This window comes from Marmota flaviventris, chromosome 11 (genome assembly GCF_047511675.1).
Source record: "Marmota flaviventris isolate mMarFla1 chromosome 11, mMarFla1.hap1, whole genome shotgun sequence".
Classification (NCBI taxonomy): Eukaryota; Metazoa; Chordata; class Mammalia; order Rodentia; family Sciuridae; genus Marmota; species Marmota flaviventris.
In genome coordinates, this window is record NC_092508.1 from 17,606,721 (window position 1) to 17,626,699 (window position 19,979).

General features: G+C 56.6%; 1 protein-coding gene across 2 annotated transcripts; it reads left to right on the top strand.

Moving 5' to 3' along the window:
- Positions 1–128: 128 nt before the first annotated feature.
- Obsl1 (obscurin like cytoskeletal adaptor 1) lies at positions 129–18,985 on the top strand. 2 transcript variants are annotated; one of them, XM_027941685.2, is made up of 20 exons: positions 129–1,490; positions 2,968–3,237; positions 3,327–3,578; positions 3,723–4,025; positions 4,211–4,507; positions 5,946–6,218; positions 7,752–8,024; positions 8,600–8,872; positions 11,664–11,936; positions 12,592–12,867; positions 12,941–13,228; positions 13,414–13,689; positions 14,226–14,495; positions 14,600–14,872; positions 15,852–16,118; positions 16,914–17,026; positions 17,550–17,706; positions 17,873–18,034; positions 18,320–18,424; positions 18,708–18,985. In XM_027941685.2, the coding sequence occupies exons 1-20, from the start codon at positions 479–481 to the stop codon at positions 18,983–18,985; spliced, it is 5,691 nt and encodes a 1,896-aa protein (XP_027797486.2). In that variant the 5' UTR covers positions 129–478. The 2 variants fall into 2 exon arrangements, with proteins under 2 accessions (XP_027797486.2, XP_027797485.1); XM_027941684.3 differs by lacking the exons at positions 11,664–11,936; positions 12,592–12,867; positions 12,941–13,228; ... (7 more) ...; positions 18,320–18,424; positions 18,708–18,985 and adding an exon at positions 9,271–9,556 and having other exon boundaries at positions 154–1,490.
- The last annotated feature ends 994 nt before the right edge of the window (positions 18,986–19,979 follow it).

Below are 19,979 nucleotides of genomic sequence, written 5' to 3' on the forward strand. Positions count from 1 at the left end.
TATACTTAGCCTGGAGGAGCCAGTCTGGGCCCTTGTCCTCCAGCTGTGTCATCAGAGAATATTTTTGGGATTGGCAGCTGCAGGCGCCTCTGCCACTCAGGCCCAAGCCTGGCGGGCAGTTGGGGACCTGGCGGCTGGAGGTGGGAGGGAGGAAAGAGGCCCAGGCTGTGGGAGGGGGCTGGGAAGAGAGCAGGAAGCCAGGCCGCGGGCAGAGGAGGCTGCGGGGCCCCTCGCTGGAAAGGCAAACAGGAAGGACTGCCCCCTAAGCTCTGGGCTGCGGGCCGGGGAGTCTCCGCCGCGCGCCAGATCTGCTGCTCCAGGCCGAGGGTAAGGAGGCGAGCCGGGAAGGGGTGGACTGGGGCGAGCTCCGCGGGTCCCCAACGCTCCAGCCTTCGGGACTCGTGCTGCTCTCCCGGCCTCGGCGCCACCGCCGACCGCCCTTCCCCCGCGCCGCGGCGGGCCATCCGCAGCCACCGCGATGAAGGCAGGCTCAGGGGATCAAGGAAGTCCCCCGTGCTTCCTGCGCTTCCCGCGGCCCGTGCGGGTGGTAAGTGGCGCGGAGGCCGAGCTCAAGTGCGTGGTCCTGGGGGAGCCGCCGCCCACTGTCGTGTGGGAGAAAGGCGGGCAGCAGCTGGCGGCCTCGGAGCGCCTGAGCTTCCCGGCGGACGGCGCGGAGCATGGCCTGCTGCTGAGCGGCGCACTGCCCACCGACGCCGGGGTCTACGTGTGCCGCGCTCGTAACGCGGCCGGAGAGGCCTACGCGGCAGCCGCGGTCACCGTGCTGGAGCCGCCGGCCCCCGAGCCTGAGCCCCAACCCGCCGAGCACCCGCTGCCGCCTCCGGGAACCGGGGAGGGCGCCCCGGTGTTCCTGACGGGACCCCGGTCCCAGTGGGTGCTGCGGGGGGAGGAGGTGGTGCTGACGTGCCAGGTGGGGGGCCTCCCCGAACCCACGCTGTACTGGGAGAAGGATGGGATGGCCCTGGACGAGGTGTGGGACAGCAGTCACTTCGTGCTGGAGCCCGGCCGCGCCGCGGGTGGCCCGGGCACGAGCCTGGCACTGCGCATCCTGGCGGCCCGTCTGCCAGACTCGGGCGTCTACGTGTGCCACGCCCGCAACGCGCACGGCCACGCGCAGGCCGGCGCGCTGCTCCAGGTGCACCAGCCCCCCGAGAGCCCGCCGGAGGACCCCGAGGAGGCCCCCGCTCCGGTGGTGGAGCCTCTCAAGTGCGCGCCCAAGACCTTCTGGGTGAACGAGGGCAAGCACGCCAAGTTCCGCTGCTACGTGATGGGCAAGCCTGAGCCCGAGATCGAATGGCACTGGGAGGGCCGCCCCCTGCTTCCTGACCGCCGCCGCCTCATGTACCGCGATCGCGATGGCGGCTTTGTGCTCAAGGTGCTCTACTGCCAGGCCAAGGACCGCGGGCTCTATGTCTGCGCAGCGCGGAACTCAGCTGGCCAAACGCTCAGCGCTGTGCAGCTGCACGTCAAAGGTAGCGCCCTCTGAGCGTTCTGGGGCTGGGGAGGGGCCTCCATCGCCCTCTGAGGTCCTCCTTACTCGTGCTCCCCTTGGTGCCGAAGTCTGGGCGACAGGCGGAAACTTTAAATACCAGTTTCCTGACTGACTGCCTCTCACCCCTCAGAGATTTGATTTAGTAGGTTTCCAAGACATTCAGGAATTTCTTAGCCCATTCCAAGGCACTAAGAAATGGTTGATGTACAAACCGCGAGAACCCTAGATCTCTTCTCCAGTGGTTTCCAACCTTTGCTATCTTAGCCCTTCCTCAACTGGATTCCCATTTGTAACTCCAATATGTAAGACAGATATAAGGAGCATTTTTATCTGTCTAAACGAATAAGGCTAGGTCTAAACTTACAAGGTTAATCAGTGAGAACAAGGGACTGCAGTATTGAGTGCACACATTTGGAGTGGAGGCTGGACGCATAGTGGGTCTAGTCTCTGAACCTGTGGGGAAGGCCCTGATGCTGACATCAAGTAGAGAAACTATTCATTCACAGGAGAGGAAAAATATCCCATAATTTTTGGCTATTCTTTCATTAAACTGCTTTTTTAAGTTTGAAAAAAGAGGAAGGTGAAGGAGAGAAAATTTGTTTTTCAAACTTGAATCACCAATAATATCTAATAAATGCTTACCTTATTCACAAACAGAAAATTCATACAAAACAAAAACACGCCCCATGCTCACACTGGAAGTTAAAGTTCTCTGTAATAGGATTTCATCACAACATGAGGGGTTATACCTTCACTGGTTATTACTCAACTTTCTGCTGGGAAAAAAAAAATGTTGACAAATTCTTCCGAGCCCTGCCTGGCACTCACTCAAGCGTGTGGCACCTGGGCTTGTAGCAGTGGCCTCACTGGTACAGCTTTATGTGCACGAACTTGCCAGGCCAGTGCTGAATTGGAATTTCATCAAGAAAGAAAAGCCCAGAGGGAAGGCAAGAGGAACTTCCCAGAGTGCCATAAAAAACCAGCTTCTCCAGCAACCCAAGTTAACCCGCTGGTATTTTCCAGCATCATATGTCTTTTTATCTTTTCTCTTTCCTAACTTTTCTTTCTTTTTACTATATTTTTGAAAATGGTTAGAATACCTTAATAATGAAATTCGACTCGGACCCTGGCAGAATTTGTGAGGTGCCTCTGAGAAGCCTAAGGGACCAGTTTGAAAATCACTGACCTGAGATCAAACTTCTCCCCTTGCTTTTCTCATTTTACAAGTAAGGGAACTGAGTCACAGGACTTGCTCAAGGTGATGTGGCTAGCAAGTGTCAGGGTCAGATGAGAAGGCCATCGTTTGACTTCCCTTCTTATAATTTATGATTTTATGATTCCATGTGCCTGCTGTCTCTGGGGAAAGAGCAAAGAACGAGATCGCACGTATGTTCAGGAGCCCTCTTCCTGGGCTGGCCTCTCTCCAGAGCCTTCTCTTGTCTCTCCCCTCTCCGCAGAGCCCCGCCTCCGCTTCACGAGGCCCCTGCAGGATGTGGAGGGCCGGGAGCATGGGATTGCGGTGCTGGAGTGTAAAGTGCCCAACTCCCGCATTCCCACAGCCTGGTTCCGAGAGGACCAGCGGCTGCTGCCCTGCCGCAAGTATGAACAGATTGAAGAGGGCACCGTCAGGCGCCTTATCATCCACAGGCTGAAGGCAGATGATGATGGTGTCTACCTGTGCGAGATGAGAGGCCGGGTGCGCACAGTGGCCAATGTCACAGTTAAAGGTCAGCTGGCCAGTGGGAAGAGGCTGAGGCTGAGGCTATGGCCAGCAGGTGCCTAGCCCTGGGCTGATGGCTTGCCGTGCACATCTCAGGGCCCATACTGAAGAGGCTGCCCCGGAAGCTTGATGTGCTGGAGGGAGAGAACGCCGTGCTGCTGGTGGAGACGCGAGAGGCCGGGGTCGAGGGGCGCTGGAGCCGTGACGGGGAGGAGCTGCCAGCTACCTGCCAGAGCAGTTCTGGTCACATGCACGCCCTGGTCCTTCCAGGGGTTACCCGAGAAGAAGCTGGAGAGGTCACCTTCAGCCTAGGCAACTCCCGCACCACCACTCTGCTCAGAGTCAAATGTGAGGACATGAAGGCCTCTGCCCAGGAAGGCCAGGGTGGGAGGGTGACCAGACACCAGAGCCGGGGTCAGCAAAGTATATTCAAAGACGGAGGGCTGTGGGAGGCTTGAGCAAGATTGAGTGCAAACCCTGCCCTTGTCTCAGGTGTCAAGCATAATCCTCCAGGACCTCCGGTGCTGGCTGAGATGTTCAAGGGCCACAAGAACACGGTCCTACTGACCTGGAAGCCTCCTGAGCCACCTCCTGAGACCCCCTTTATCTACCGCCTGGAGCGGCAGGAGGTGGGCTCTGAAGACTGGATCCAGTGCTTCAGCATTGAGAAAGCTGGAGCTGTGGAGGTGCCAGGCGACTGCGTGCCCTCGGAGGGTGACTACCGTTTCCGCGTCTGCACAGTTAGCGAACATGGCCGCAGTCCCCACGTCGTGTTCCATGGTTCTGCTCACCTTGGTGAGTCATCCTGCCAGACCCTGCCTGTTAGAGGCTGTACCCCAAGTCATGTCCTCCCATCACCCCTTCTCCCTCTCCCAGCCCTCAGTTCCTGTCCTCAGGGACTGCCAGCCCAGCCCTCTGCTTTCTGGTTTCTTCACTCTGTCCCCTTCTGGTTCTGATGGCTACACTCTGTCCTACCTCAGTGCCCACAGCTCGCCTGGTGGCAGGTCTGGAGGATGTGCAGGTATATGATGGGGAAGATGCTGTCTTCTCCCTCGATCTGTCCACCATCATCCAGGGGACCTGGTTCCTTAATGGGGAAGAACTCAAGGTTAACAAGCCAGAGGGCCAGGTGGAGCCTGGGGCCCTGAGGTACCGAATGGAACAGAAGGGTCTGCAGCACAGACTCATCCTGCAAGCCGTCAAGCACGAGGACAGTGGGGCCCTGGTTGGCTTCAGCTGCCCTGGTGTACAGGACTCAGCTGCCCTCACCATCCAAGGTTGGTGCTGGCGGGGCCCCCAAGAGGGCAGACAGGGTCAAGACCAAAAGTCCTGTTGGCCAAACACAGCAAATACTGTTCCACTTTCTCACAGGCTAAGAAGCTCATACGGAGAGGTCAGAGGCCAGTAGGCCAATTTCAACCTGTGTGCAACATACGGGGCACTCATTCTCTCTATAGCATCACATCCCAATTCTCGGGAGTGTTTTATGCTTTACAGAAATCTGTCACTTTTGTCATATCATTTGGGAGGCATGGACCTTGACCTTTAGTTCCTGACTGCTTCCTGCTCCATCATAGCAGTTTCCCTATGTGCCAGGGCCAGTCCTAATCCCTTGAGATTAATTAACACTATCCTCTTAACAGCCCTATGAGATAGTCTCTTTTGTCATCCCCATTTTAAAAGTGAGACAGCTGAAGCACAGAGAGGTTAAATAACTTGTTCAGCATCACAGAGCTACTGAATGGTGGTGTTGGATTATGAACCCAGGTAGTCTGGCTCTAGAATCCCCCTATGCCACCTGTTGGGACAGGGAAGGAGAGAGGATGAGGCATCCCTGAGGAGGACAGTTAGAGTAGGGTGACTGAGAATTCAAGGAACACTCTAGTGTTTGCCCTCTCACCATTACTGGAGTTTGTTAGACCAATCAAGAAATGAGCAGTGCCCAAGTATGGGCCTCAAGAGGGCCAGCTACCAGCTAGCAAGCCGAGGGCAGGGGAGAAGTGAACAGCAGCCAGGATCCAGCACCTCAGAATCACCTGGAGGGCTGGTTGATAATGCAGACTCCCTGGCCCCTGCAAACTCAAGACTTCTAGAGTCTGCCTTTGGGGCAGGCTCTCTAGGAATCCTCAAATCACTGCTCTAAAGAGTGAGTATATCAGCCTTTGGTAGCTGGTTTTCTGTTGCCCTAATAGAACCCGATGCTGGCTACTTTAGAAAGAAAAGAGCTTTGTTTCACTGACCAGTTTGAAGGCAGAAAGATTGGGCAGCGTCATCTCCTTAGTCTCTGGGGAGAGCCCTCTTGACTGAGTCACCAAATGGCAGCGAGGTGGAAAGAGATGGCAGTGTGTGGAGGATGACAAGTGAATAGATGGTCTTGCTTTGTAACAAGCCACTCGCAAGACCTAACTGGGGTCCTGTGAGAATGACATTGATCTCTTCCAAGGATGATGCTCCCAGCGACCTAATTTCCTCTCGATAGGCTCTATCTCTGTAAAGTCCCAGTGCCACCAAGCTGCCATGAACCTTTGGGTCTCCCATTCAAATCATATCCATTTAAATCATAACCACACAAAAACTCAAACTTATATTTTTAAACCCCAATAAATACACAAATGGCAGCTCTCCTCCCGGATGTTCATGCGCGCAGTGAGAGGGATGCTGATCTGAGGCACAGCTTGCTGAGGAAACTGGGTGTGGCTGTTTGTCCCCATGCAGAGAGCCCAGTGCACATCCTGAGCCCCCAAGACAAGGTGTCACTGACCTTCACGACCTCGGAGCGGGTGGTGCTGACCTGTGAGCTCTCGAGAGTAGACTTCCCAGCAACCTGGTACAAAGATGGGCAGAAAGTGGAGGAGAGCGAGTCGCTGGTGGTGAAGATGGATGGGCGCAGACACCGTCTAATCCTGCCTGAGGCTGAAGTCCGAGACAGCGGCGAGTTTGAATGCAGAACAGAAGGGGTCTCAGCCTTCTTCAGTGTCACTGTCCAAGGTCAGAAACCTACTGGCCTGGGCTTCTCCAGCTGAGGCCAATTCTGGGGCAGGGCAAGCCTTTCCCCCTGGTCTGTCCACTTGGGGTTCCCTTAGAAGCAGGGCTTAGTGGCCAGGGTGCATATTTTAGATCAGCTGCACTTGCTTCTTTACCCTCTCATCACCTTCTAGCACACTTGACCCCCGCATACCCTTTGCTGGATGAGGGGAAAGAACCAAATGCAATTAAGAGGAAAAAGATGGGAGGTAACATTTACTGAGCATCTCACTCTGAGCCTAGTGCCATGGTAGGACTTCAAATATTTACTGTTTGGTTCAATTTTTCACATCTAGATGAGGGGTAATACAATTCCAGTTCACATAAAGGGGCTGAGGCTCAAAGAGGTGATGTGGTTTACCCCATATGTAACCAGCAAACACCATACACCACACCCAGGACTAGCCTCTGCTTACTACTACAGGTGGTCAGATCATACAGAAGTGTTGAGTGCCTGGTCCAGTGGTTCTCACCAGACAATCCATGGTCCAACTGCTTCAGGAGCACCCTGGAGGCTTATTATAAATGCACATGTCCAGGCCTCCTGGGCTCTCCAGAGCAAGAACATCCAGGGCTGGGCCTGGGGTCCTCAGGGAGGGCAGTATGGGAGCACTCGTCCTGCTCATCCTCCCCGCCAAGGGGAAATCCTGTTCTCAACACCATTGCCAGGAGATCCTGTGGCCCCTGCCTGAGTGCCCCCCATGACAGGGAACTTGCTACTGTTAGCCTTTTGTCACTATAACAAATAATTATAAACTTAATTAACTTACAAAGAGAAAAGGTTTATTTTGGTTCACGTTGGTGGAGGTTGCAGTCCAAGATCAGGGACCCATTACTTTGAACCTCAGCTAGAAGTGCTAGTGACAGTGGCCAACTGCTCACCTCATGGCCAGAAAGCAAAGGAAAGGAAGAGGCTGGGGTTCCACAGGCCCCTTGAAGGGCATGCCCCCAATGACCTCCTGCTTGGCACCTCCTCCTATAGGTCCACAGCATCTCCAAAAGTGCCACCCTGGGACCAAGTCTTTTGCACATGGAACTTTGAAGACACAACCATATCAAACATAGTACTACCCATAGGAGCAGCTAGTTCCCACCAATTAAGCCACTCTCCTCCTCTTGCCCCTCCTGGGGACTTTATTGTGAAGGAAGTAGCAAGCTCAGCCAGTGTGGCTTGTGACAATGACCTCCCTCCTGCCTAGACAAATGTGGATACCACTGTGTGAACTCTATGCTTTTTTCCCTCCATGTCCCCACCCAGCTACCTCTGATCCTCTGGGGACCAAAGGACCTCTCAAGGGCCACATGATCTTTGTCATGGCCTCGCCTGCCATGCTATCAAGAACCCATATCATTGTCCCTGAAACTCCTATGCAGTAGCTTTAAGCACTTCTCAATGTCTTTGCATGCAGAGACAGTACCTCCTGCCATGAGACCAGTTTGGACTCCTGTCTCCTATGTGTGGGTATGTGTGTGATCCATCTCTTTTCCCCACCCCAGATCCCCCAGTGCATATCGTGGACCCCCAAGAGCATGTGTTTGTACATGCCATAACCTCTGAGTGTGTCATGCTGACCTGTGAGGTGGACCGAGAGGACGCCCCTGTACGCTGGTACAAGGATGGGCAGGAGGTGGAGGAGAGTGACTTCGTGGTACTGGAGAATGAGGGGCCCCATCATCGCCTGGTGCTGCCCGCCGCCCAGCCCCCTGACGGGGGCGAGTTTCAGTGTGTTGCTGGAGAGGAGCGTGCCTACTTCACTGTCACCATCACAGGTGGGGGACCAGCAGCAGCAGCAGCTGTTATACTCCTGCATCTTGCTGATCAGACCCCCTCCCGTTCTCCACCAGGGCCTAGCCATAGTCTGGAAGTGTGTTGTCACGATCACATTGGTCCTGGCTACCTGTCACCAGGAAAGCCCTGCCTTCTCCATTGTCCTGGAGACCCCACCAAGGGGAATCTTTGGGGACAGTAACTGTACTGCAGGGCCAGGGGTCTCAGGAACAAGAAGGTCAAAAGATCTCAGAGCCCTGCAGGTGACCCCAGCTCTACCTGGAGGCCCGACCCTCCTCTCCCCCATTCCACCCTTCATACAGCCCTGTCCCAACCCAGGAATACAGAGTTTGTACACCAAAGCCTGGAATGCTTTGGTGACTGCACTTTTGTCCCCCTGATCATGACAGCTATCTTTGGGGGACCATGTGTCTCTAGCTGCTTACAGCTAAAAGTCCTTCTTGTTCAACACATGGTCTACTTTCCAGAACATAAGGAAGAGGCTTGGATCAGGGAGGGCATCAGGCACAGCAGCCCCAGCCCCTCATGCGCATTGGTGGCTGTCCCTGTTCCCCAGATGTCTCCTCATGGATCGTGTACCCCAGCGGCAAAGTGTATGTAGCAGCTGTGCGCCTGGAGCGCGTGGTGCTGACCTGTGAGCTGTGTCGGCCCTGGGCCGAGGTGCGCTGGACCAAGGATGGTGAGGAGGTGGTAGAGAGCCCAGCATTGCTTCTGCAGAAGGAGGACACTGTCCGCCGCCTGGTGCTACCTGCTGTCCAGCTTGAGGACTCCGGCGAGTACTTGTGTGAAATTGATGACGAATCGGCCTCCTTCACTGTCACAGTCACAGGTGTGGGTCCACCCCAACTCCCCAGAGTGACCAGAGAACAGTCCTGACCCGTGGGGGAGATGGCTGAATGTCCTGTTGCTTGCGTGCACATGGGAGGAAGAAGGCCTGGGCGCGGGTGCATGCACCAGGGTCCCTGCAGGGAAGAGCCCAGGATGCCCCATTCCAGTGAACAGGCCCTTCCCCAGTGCAAGGCCAGGTCTAGTTGTGTTCCACCAGCTCATTGATTAAACACTGTCTCTGGGCCAGGTGCTAGGAGTAATTGGTGAGTGATACAGATACAGTCCCTGTCCTTGGGGAGCTGCCAGTCTAGCTGGGGAGGCAGCTGTTAACCAGGGGTCGCAAACGGGCAGTCCCTGGGACCCTGGGCAGCCCACAGATGTGTTTTGTTTGGCCTGCAGAGTCTTACCAAAGTCAGGACAGTTCAAATAACAATCCGGAGTTATGCGTCCTCTTGAAAAGGCCGAAGACCCGGCGGCTCTGGTCCCGCTTCCCCCCTTGGCGACGATCTGCTGGTGCTGAATAGCCCCATAGTACGGGGGCCCCCCATTCCTCTGCCCACTCTCCCTGCCATTCCTTTTTGCCTCTCCCCAGACTGCTTCAGCCCCTGACCTAAGGTTCCTGGCCCTTGTGGGCATTTGCGTTTGCGACCCCTGTGTTAAACCAATAAACACGCAAATAAACATACAGTGACACCTTGTGATAAGTGCGGTGAGAGAAGAGGGCTTGAGAGCAGAGAGGAGAGGCAGGGTGGGCCTTGGAGGAAGTCGCCACTCCACACACAAGGGCCAGTCCTGGGCTGGGCTCCCAACATTTAGCACCTCTTAGAAAACTCAGTCTGCCCTCCCAGCATGCACAGCCTGGCAGGAAAGCCAGACATGTCAGACAGCGGGTAGCCCAGGGTCGCCATAGGAATCCCAAGGCTACAAGCTGCTCGCCTGGTAAGGGCAGCAGGCGAGGTCTTTAGAACTGATAGGAGAGTTGAATGGGGATGGGGGTGGGCAGAGAACAATCTAGACAGGAAAAGCACAGGATAACTGTGGAAGTGATACTGGTTCCATGCAGGAGACTTTGGGCTGCAGCTCACAGCGCCAATTCCAGTGTGCAAGGGTGGCGATGTTTAGGAAGCTGTAGGTGACAGAAGAACCCTGATGGCTGCCCTGGAGAGACCATCCCACTGCTGGTACTGTCCTGTTCCCCTATCCCTGGCCATGTCCTAGGAGCCATGCCTAGGCCAGCTGAGCTGCTTAGGGCGCCCCACTCCCTGCACCCCAGTCAGCTGAGCATGGCACACCAAGCCCAAAGTGCCAGCGAGGCCTTGTGCACGCATTCTAGCCTATGTCCATTCACTTTCACTCTCTCCTTTCCCCGGCCCTGGCCAAATATAATGGCCACAGCCACCCTAATTTCAGCCTGCACTTGGGCTTCCCACAAAAAACCCGGCTATTCACACAAACACCACCTCAGCTCTAGGCCAGAGTGAATCAAGTCGCACACCAAGCTCAAGTCCCAGAGCTGTTCAGGTCTCATTACTGCACCCCGCCCTTACAACTACTGCCCCCATCACGTCCTGCACCCCACAGGCAGCCATCCTCTGCTATCTACTGGCCTCCATGGGCCCCGGACAACCAGCCTGCATCCTCCAGTCTCTGTAAGCAAGCCCACGTAGGAAGGTGGGTTGCCTGAGCTCGAGCCAGCAGTCCCCACGGAGGCCGAGGGCTGGTCCGCGCTTTGGGTACGACTGCCCATGCGCACACCACGCGTAAAATAAATCCAGGCCCGGAAGCTAGCAGTTCCCCACCCCTGCCACAAGGGGGCGAAAGGCACTAAAATCTTATGCCGACTTGAAGATCCTGAGGGAACAAGGGCGCTAAGGGGTATGGATAGGCTTCGGCTCATTGCACTGGTCACTTCCAATAGTGAAATGGCTTCCTTTCAGTGGAGGAGTCACCAGCACTTGGAGATGAGCTCTCAGGATTAGCACGTAGCAACCCTGAGAACTCTTAGGTGTTGGCAACTCTCATGCACAAATGCAAAAAGTGTTACTTAGTTCCTTCAAGCCCAGGTGTGGAATCCCCATAGCTGCCTGCAGAGTGTGTGCCTCCCTTGAACACACTGTAGTGTGTGCCTTTGAGTACCGGTAGCCAGCTATGAGTTTAAGAAAATTGCTTTATCACTCTGCACCTTTGTTCCCTCATCTGGGAAATGGAAACCTCATGCTGTGAAGTTTAAAGTGTAATGTGCTAAGGACTGTTCCTGGAATCTTAGGAGGTAGTATAAAAGTGTTTGCTATTTCAGATCCACCACCTCTTATTCAAAATTTAAAAAAAAAAAAAAAACTCTTAAAAACTAAAGGCTTTCTGTAAGTTTGGTATGAAAACTCATTTCAGTGAATCCTGAATTTAATTGCTGTGAATCCGTTTTTACTGTTTAATTATCCATTAGAGTAAGTGTATTTGTATACTTGCATCTATAAGATATGAATATATCTTTTCATATATCCTACTGAAGGTGAATACATGTTACATTGCAGAAATGTTGATGTGGTTGGTTATGGGGAGAGGCGCCCAGCGGAGGCTGAGGATTATGTGGTATATGAGAAATGCACCATTTCTAAAATCCAAATCCTTATGAATTCTAGAACTTCTCTGGTGCCAGAGATTACAAGAGCAGATCCTGGACCTATTGTTGTTATTATTCTACTCATTATTCTTATTATCATATGGGCAAGAGGGCTTCATGCTGCCAGATACCTCCAGGGAGGCCGACAGCCTGTGGTTGCCCCCCTTTGCAGAACCCCCCGTGAGGATCATATACCCTCGGGATGAGGTGACCTTGATCGCCGTGAGCTTGGAGTGTGTGGTGCTGATGTGTGAGCTGTCTCGAGAGGACGCCCCAGTGCGCTGGTACAAGGATGGCCTGGAGGTGGAGGAGAGCGAGGCCTTGGTTCTGGAGAGTGATGGCCGCTACCGCCGCCTGGTGCTGCCCGCTGCCCAGCCTGCGGACGGAGGCGAGTTTGTGTGCGATGTTGGAGATGACTCAGCCTTCTTCACTGTCACTGTCACAGGTGAGCAGATTCTGGGGCACCCAGGGCAGTAGGAACTAAGGGATAGATACACTCAACTATCCTGAATTCTTGTATCTTAGGGACTCCCCAGCCTCCTCATTCTCAGAGCCCTGCTCTCCAAAGTCAAGTTGAGACAGGGACCGCAGGTGTGGTGGAAGGAATCCCAGCAGTTAGAACCATTCATTCAGTCAGTCAGTCAGTCAATAAATATTTACTGAGTGAATACTATGTGCTTGGCACTGTTCTAGGTGCTGAACCAATGAGACAAAACCTCCTATCTTACATTCTAGTGAGGGCACACAGACAGGTGGTGCTAAATGCACCAGAGGAAAAGTAGGGGAAGGAGAGGGAAGTGAGGGGGGAAGAAGGAGGGGGTATGTTGAGGTTGGTTCTGGGTGTGGATCCATCTACATCTTCTGTCTGTGGGACACTGGACAAGTCACTTTCCTCTATGGAGACCTCAGATCCTCATCTATACAGTGCAGTGGTCCAGAGTAGCTAAGGAATGAGCTGCAGGTGCTCAGGCACAGTGTCTGGCACACAGCAAGTGCCCCCTGGGTTGTGCTGCAAGTGGAGAGGGCTTATTTTCTGGTGGGCAAGGCAGGGAGAGGCCCACTGGCTGAGCCCCATGCCCCTACCTCTGCTCACGCACCAGCCCCACCAGAGAGGATCGTGCACCCAGCAGCCCGTTCTCTGGATCTGCAGTTTGGAACTCCAGGGCGTGTGGAGCTACGCTGTGAGGTGGCCCCTGCGGGGTCCCAGGTGCGCTGGTACAAGGACGGCCTGGAGGTGGAAGCCTCAGATGCCCTGAAGCTGGGTGCTGAGGGGCCTGCCCGCACCCTCACCCTGCCCCATGCCCAGCCTGAGGATGCCGGGGAGTATGTGTGTGAGACCCGCGATGAGGCCGTCACCTTCAACGTCAGCCTCGCTGGTGGGTGCTCCCAGCCATCCTGGGGCAGGGAGGAGAGGCGGACAGGGGCTCATCCGCTCCTCTCTTTGTGCAGAGCCTCCTGTGCAGTTCCTTGCTCCGGAGGCAGCCCCCAGCCCACTCTGTGTGGCCCCTGGGGAGCCAGTGCTGCTGAGTTGCGAGCTGTCCCGGGCTAGCGCCCCTGTGTTCTGGAGCCACAACGGGAGGCCTGTGCAGGAGGGCCAGGGCCTAGAGCTCCAAGCCGAGGGTCCCCGCCGTGTCCTCTGCATCCGGGCTGCAGACCTAACCCATGCAGGTCTCTACACCTGCCAGACCGGGACTGCCCCAGAGGCCCCAAGCCTCAACTTCACCGTCCAGGTGGCTGGTGAGTGGAACGTGGGCAAAAAACCTGAGTAGCAAGCACCCCAAAACGCATGGGCCTCCTGCTCTGCTAGCACCCCTCGCCTACCCTGTGCCCACCCATCGCTCCTTTCCCATCATGCCTCCCTCTCCCCTTCTTACTGCCCTAGAGCCTCTCCTTCCCGGTGACCCCCAGCTCTGACCCCACAGAGCCCCCTGTGCGGGTAGTGACCCCTGAGGCGGCCCAGACGAGGGTTCGAAGCACCCCAGGCGGGGACCTGGAGCTGGTGGTGCACCTCTCCGGGCCGGGGGGCCCTGCACGTTGGTACAAGGACGGGGAGCGCCTGGCGAGCCAGGGGCGGGTACAGCTGGAGCAGGCCGGGGCCAGGCAGGTGCTGCGGGTGCGGGGGGCACGGAGCGGGGACGCTGGGGAATACCTGTGCGACGCACCCCAGGACAGCCGCATCTTCCTCGTCAGTGTGGAAGGTAACAGTGTACCCCTCACGCTCTTTGGCCCTGGCAACCCAAGGACCACTTCTTGTTATTTTGGACCCTTTTCATGTCCCACTCTATCTCGAGGCCTCTGGCGCCCACCAGTGTGTGCGTGACCTTTAACTTGGAGAGGATACAGGGCTCCCTGGTGGCCGAGAGCAGCAGCTCTGGAGTCAACCCACCTCTGCTCCCCCATTGTGTTGAGCCAAGTAGCTCAACCTCTCTGAGCCCCAGCTCTTCAACTAGGGGAAGTTCTTGTCCTCTAGGGTTGCTGTGACAGTTAATGCTATAAGTACGATCCATGGTAGATGATTTATTATTACTATAGAGTGGGGGCAGGCACCAGGCTGGGATTGAGAGGACCTGGCTAAAAGGAGTGAGTGGCAGGGAGCTGACACCTGCCCTTTGGGCCAACCCTGACCAACACAATAGGTCCTCAGCAAAGATGTGCTAAATAGTGGGGAGGGGAGGCAGGGGTGAAAGGAGAGGAGGGGAAAACCCAGCCAGCTCACTGCCCCACCGCCCTCCAGAGCCACCTCCAGTGAAGCTTCTCTCTGAGCTGACGCCATTAACGGTCCACGAGGGCGACGACGCCACGTTCCAGTGCGAAGTCTCACCACCAGATGCAGAAGTCACCTGGCTACGCAATGGGGCCGTCGTCACTCCAGGGCCCCAGCTGGAGATAGCCCGGAGCGGCTCAAGCCACTCCCTGACTGTGCGAGGCTGCAGGCTCGAGGACTCGGGGACAGTGACCGCCCGGGCAGGGAGCATCGTCACAAGTGCCCGGCTGCATGTCCGAGGTTTGTGTCTCCCTGCCCTGGCCCCAGCAGCCTGCTGCTCCTGCCTGGGGAGGGACCCAGCGAGGCCCCAGCTGCTCCATGGCTGCCCCTCTTCTGCCCCACAGAGACGGAGCTGCTGTTCCTGCGGCGGCTGCAGGACGTGCGCGCCGAGGAAGGCCAGGACGTGTGCCTGGAGGTGGAGACCGGCCGGGTGGGCGCCGCGGGGGCCGTTCGCTGGCTGCGAGGCGGGGAGCCCCTCCCGCTCGACTCCCGCCTGGCCCTGGCCCAGGACGGCCACGTCCACCGCCTCTTCATCCATGGCGTCGTGCTCGCCGATCAGGGCACCTACGGCTGCGAGAGCCACCACGATCGCACCCTGGCCAGGCTCAGTGTGAGGCGTGAGTGCCCCGTCCTCTCCTAACCATCACCCACCCCATGACGCTGCCTCTGCTGGCCGTCCTAGAGCCCCTGAGACCCCCACCAAAGTGCCCCTTGCCGCTGAGGAAAGTCGGCCCTGGCCATCCTAGTCCAGGGGTGCAAACTGAAGCAGCTTGCCCAAAGCAAAACTTCTTTTTTCTAATGTTTTCTATTTACCTCAGAAGCCCATATGGCTTTTGCATTCCATTTCATATACCCAAGGTGGCTTTGCTATACACATAAATATTATATTTCGAAAAGATTCTCTGTGTTTAACTTAGTCACATGCCCCAGGGACATACATGCCCATTTAAGAACCTGGGGTGGCTGACAAATAGCACTTTCCACTCCTTAACCCCAGCTGGAGCTCTATTAGCTGTGTGACTTCACTCAAGTTACTTAATTTCTCTGAGCCAAATCTCCTGAAAAGGGGGGCTGAACTCTACCTTTAGGGTCTTTAAGAACATTAACTGAGATAACATAAGAAATGCTCACCCAGAGCTTAGTGAATGGTTATTGTTGGTGATAATGTTCTCTTCTAATTCAATCATCACAATAAATTCATGTTTCAATGTTATTCATCTTGTACAATTGGAGAAACTGGGGCCCAGAGAAGTCAAGCAGTTTGCCTGAGACCACACAGTACACAAACCTGGCAGAGCTAGGTTCCAGTCCCAGTGGATCTGACTTCAAATCTCCTGCTCTTTCTAGTATCACAGCATTCCTCACCCAGACTCCTCAACCCTCTTAACCACACCTCACCAGATTCCGGTGTCCTCCTTTCCTAAACCCAGTATGCTACCCCCTCCCCAAGTCCAGCCAGTTGTGCTCCCTTCTTGCCCCCATCCCCATTCTTGAGTCTGTAGCCAGAGCCGCAGATTAGGTGCTGGAGACTGTGGTTAGAGCCAAGGGGTGAGTGAGCCTCTGTGGCTCCTGCCCATCCCCATCTCCCCACACCAGCGCGGCAGCTGAGAGTCCTGCAGCCTCTGGAAGATGTGACAGTCAGCGAGGGGGGCAGCGCCACCTTCCAGCTGCGGCTCTCCCAGGAGGGTGTGATTGGGGAGTGGGCCCGGGGTGGAGTCCGGCTGCAGCCGGGGCCCAAGTGCCACATTCACGCGGAGGGCCACACTCACCGTCTGGCACTCAGTGGCCTGGGCCTGGCAGACTCGGGCTGTGTCTCCTTCACGGTGGATTCCCTGCGCTGTGCTGCCAGACTCACTGTGAGAGGTGCGGCTGATCGCCTGCGTGTGACCCCTGATCCTACTTACTACTTGTGTGGCCTCCACTGACCCTGCCTGTCCCCGTGTGGCCCTCACTGACCTACCTTGTACAGTGTGACTCCTCTGCCCCTTCCATTCCCGTGTGGCCCCACTGCCCCAGCCAGTGAGCTGAGCTCCCCACCTTGAGCATGGCCGTGCCAGTGTGGTCCCTGTTGTCTGCCTGCCTGAAAATAGCCCCACTGATCACACCTGTCTCCTGAGGCCCTTCTGCCTGTGGCCACTCAATTCCTCTCATCTGCTGACTGTACCTAAGGGTGATTCCACTAGCAATCTTGCTGGAATGCCCCCATTTTTTGCTTCCAGCCCAATGTGTTCCCCACTGACCACACTTAGATTACTCTAGGGTCCTCCACTGCCCAGTGTCTGCTGCTGTCCAACCCAGCCAAGCATGGACTCCCCCACTAACCATGCCTGTCTATTGGTGAATTCATGGACACCTCTGTTCCAGTCTCCTCCAATCCCCTCTATCTTCCAGCCATGTCCCCTACTGACCACCTTAAATTGTGTCTTCCAGCTAGTGACTCTCACTCATTGACCCTATCACTCTGCTGTGCCCCCAATGACCAGCATCCCCCTTAAACCACCTGCACTGCATGTCCCCCACTCACTCAGTGGCCTTCACTCATCACCTTGTACTGGACACTGACCCCTTATGCCCACATGTGTCCTCTTTGTCCCTGGAATCTGGGTCATCTTGCCCTTACCCATGTTCCCTGTGCACTGTCCTCCCTTTCCCACTCAGAGGTCCCAGTGACCATTGTGCAGGGGCCACAGGACCTAGAGGTGACTGAGGGAGACACAGCTACATTCGAGTGCGAGCTTTCCCAGGCCTTGGCTGATGTTACCTGGGAGAAGGTCAGAGCCCAGCCCAAGCGCAAACCTTGTCTGCATAACCACAATAACGATAACAGAAAGAACTAATACCGACTGAGTGTGCCTGGCACTGCACTAAGATTGATATTACATTGAGGCCTTTAGTCTTCAAAACCTTTACTTTTTAAAACCTCGGGGGTAGACCTTTTTTCCAGTGTTTGTTGCCTAGGGAGAAACTGAGCTAAGGAGATGAATTTACTTGCCCAAAGGCAGACAAAAGGGCTAGAGCCATAATGGAATCCAGATTTACCTAATTCTAGAATCCCCGCACATTCCCCATGTGATCTGGTTTCCTGAACCTGTGGTGCCCCTTCTGGGCCTAATGTCTCTAAAGGGTTACACCTTTCAAAGAGGCTCTTGGCGAAGCCCGACCCTAGCTTGGGAACTCGAGGCACAAGTAAACTCGCCTCCAGACTACTTGGCAACGACAGAGGGCGCCGCCCTCCAGAGCCTCGGCTTCCAGTCCCCAGGTGAGCTCGGCCCGACTCTGCACCTCCGCCCCTAGGACGGGCGCGCGCTCACCCCCAGCCCCCGGCTCCGGCTCCAGGCCCTCGGGACGCGCCGCCTTCTCCAGCTGCGGCGCTGCAGTTCCTCGGACGCCGGGACCTACAGCTGTGTGGTGGGGACGGCCCAGGCCGGGCCGGTTCGTCTGACCGTGCGCGGTGTGTACAGGGCGGAGCGGTGGCTGGGCGCTCGGCGGGCACTGGGACCGCTGACGGTTCTTTCCCCAGGGCCGACCCCGGGGGACCTCAGAGGGGGCGTGGCGTGGGTGTGGCCGGGGACCTCCCCCTCCACTCAACCCCTCCTGCCGCCCCCGCTCTGCCCCAGAGCGCACAGTGTCGGTGCTTTCCGAGCTCCAGTCCGTGCGCGCCCGCGAAGGCGACGGCGCCACGTTCGAGTGTACGGTGTCAGAGACCGAGACCACCGGGCGCTGGGAGCTCGGAGGCCGCCCGCTAAAACCCGAAGGCCGCGTCCGCATCCGACAGGAAGGTCTGTCCGCCTTTCTACCCTCTCTGACCTGCTGCCCGCCCCAGGTTAGACAGACCCGGCCCACCACGATAAGCTCCGCCTCTAGCTCGAATAGGCCCCGCCCCGCCCGACAAACCGGCTCTCCAGGACTTTTCTCCGCCCCCAGCTCTGAGTCCGGTTCGCTCCGCTTCCCAAGGAACACCTTCCTAGTCCTAACCCACCCCGGGCCTTCTCTATCCCCACCCTCGCCCCAGAACCCTCCCCAGAGGCGGATCCGGCCTTGCTAGCTCCCCCCATCACCCCCAGGGAAGAAACACATTCTGGTGCTGAGCGAGCTGCGAGTCGAGGACGCGGGTGAAGTCCGCTTCCAGGCGGGACCCGCCCAGTCCTTGGCTCTACTGGAGGTGGAGGGTAAGCTACTGAGGCGGGGCGACAGGGAAGGGGGCATCACCTCCGCTCTGGGACTGAGGGACTGGCGGCTGGTCCCAGTAACACTGCCTCCCCTCTCTCTTCGAGGGCGCTCTTGGGGCGGATCACAGAGGGCAACGCGTTTCCTGGGGTAGAAGAGACTGTGGACTGGGGATGCAGAGGAATGGACTGTGGCACGAAGGGCTGATGCCTGGAGTGGAGGCCACGGGAGGGATGGGTGTTTCTATTAACTTAAGCTCCTGCCCGCCCCGCCACCCGCTCCCAGCATTGCCTCTCCAGATATGCCGCCGCCCCCCTCGCGAGAAGACTGTTCTTGCCGGCCGCCGGGCTGTGCTGGAGGTGACCGTGTCCCGCTCCAGGGGCCACGTGTGCTGGTTGCGGGAGGGGGTCGAGCTGTGCCCAGGAGACAAGTATGAGATGCGCAGCCACGGCCCCACCCACAGCCTGGTCATCCATGACGTGAGACCTGAGGACCAGGGCACTTACTGCTGCCAGGCCGGCCAGGACAGTGCCAACACATGCCTGCTGGTAGAGGGTGAGTGAAGCCCACTGGGCAGAGGTCAGAGGGGCAGGCTTTTGGACCAGGCCGGCAGGCCAGGCAAGAGGGGGCGCTTTGGAGGTGCTAGGCTGAGACACCCTATGAAAGGCTTTCCAGGACTTGGGAAAGGTTCTTAGCAGGGGTGTGTTGGATCTGGGGGTGGGGGAGGGGTGCGATAGATCACACCCAGGACTGAGGGGAGGAAGCCCTGATTCCTTAACAAGAGCGGCTTGGTTCAGAGCCGGTGTCCCCAGCTTCCTACCCCTCCTCTGTCAGGCTTCTCTTTACCCCCTCCTGCCTCTGGACCCTCTTTAGCTCTCCTGAACACCCCATTTTTTACCAATTCCTCTCTTTTCCCACTTACCCACCAAAAGCTGTACTGACCTCACCCTTCCTGCTCTCTACTGGGCCGGCTTTTGCCTCTCTAAGCAAGTTCAACATCAACAGAGGGCTCCCAAGCTAGCTTCATTTCCTCCTCTGCTATGTAGGAGATGCCTTGCCAGTCTAACCCAAATTCCTGCATTCCTTGTACATGCCTTGCTCTGCTCCACCCTCAATGACCCCACCTCCCTGCCCCCATGAGAACCTTGACAGAGGCTGTGAAAGGGTGGGGCACAGGCTGAGGGTCCAGCTGTCCCTGGGTGGGTGCCCAGGCTCTGCCAGGGAGGAGGAAGGCGGCCTCTTCTCCCTCAGCCCCACGTGGTGTCATTCCTCTGCAGGTGACTAGCAGGACCCAACCAGGCAAGGCAGGTGCCCTCGGACAGCTTGGAAAGCGTGTGCCCTTACACAGGGTTGGGTGGGGTGATGGGAACCAGAGGTGTCGGGAAACAATAAAAGTGCTGTAGCTCATTTTCTTGCCTCTCTGTGTGCCATAGGAGGACAGACCTTGCCTGCAGCCCCTGTAGGAAGGGGCACAGGGCCCAAGGCTTCAGTGCTTCCAGCTTGGCCCACAGAAGTGCCAGCCACTGAAGACCACCACTCCTGGCAGAGGCCATGCAG

Excerpts from the sequence above, each read along its gene's own strand:
- Obsl1 (XM_027941685.2), top strand. The coding sequence starts at position 479 with ATGAAGGCAGGCTCAGGGGATCAAGGAAGTCCCCCGTGCTTCCTGCGC. Across the intron at positions 3,238-3,326 it reads GGCCAATGTCACAGTTAAAG|GGCCCATACTGAAGAGGCTG; the intron begins GTCAGCTGGCCA and ends TGCACATCTCAG. Across the intron at positions 13,690-14,225 it reads CTTCCTCGTCAGTGTGGAAG|AGCCACCTCCAGTGAAGCTT; the intron begins GTAACAGTGTAC and ends ACCGCCCTCCAG.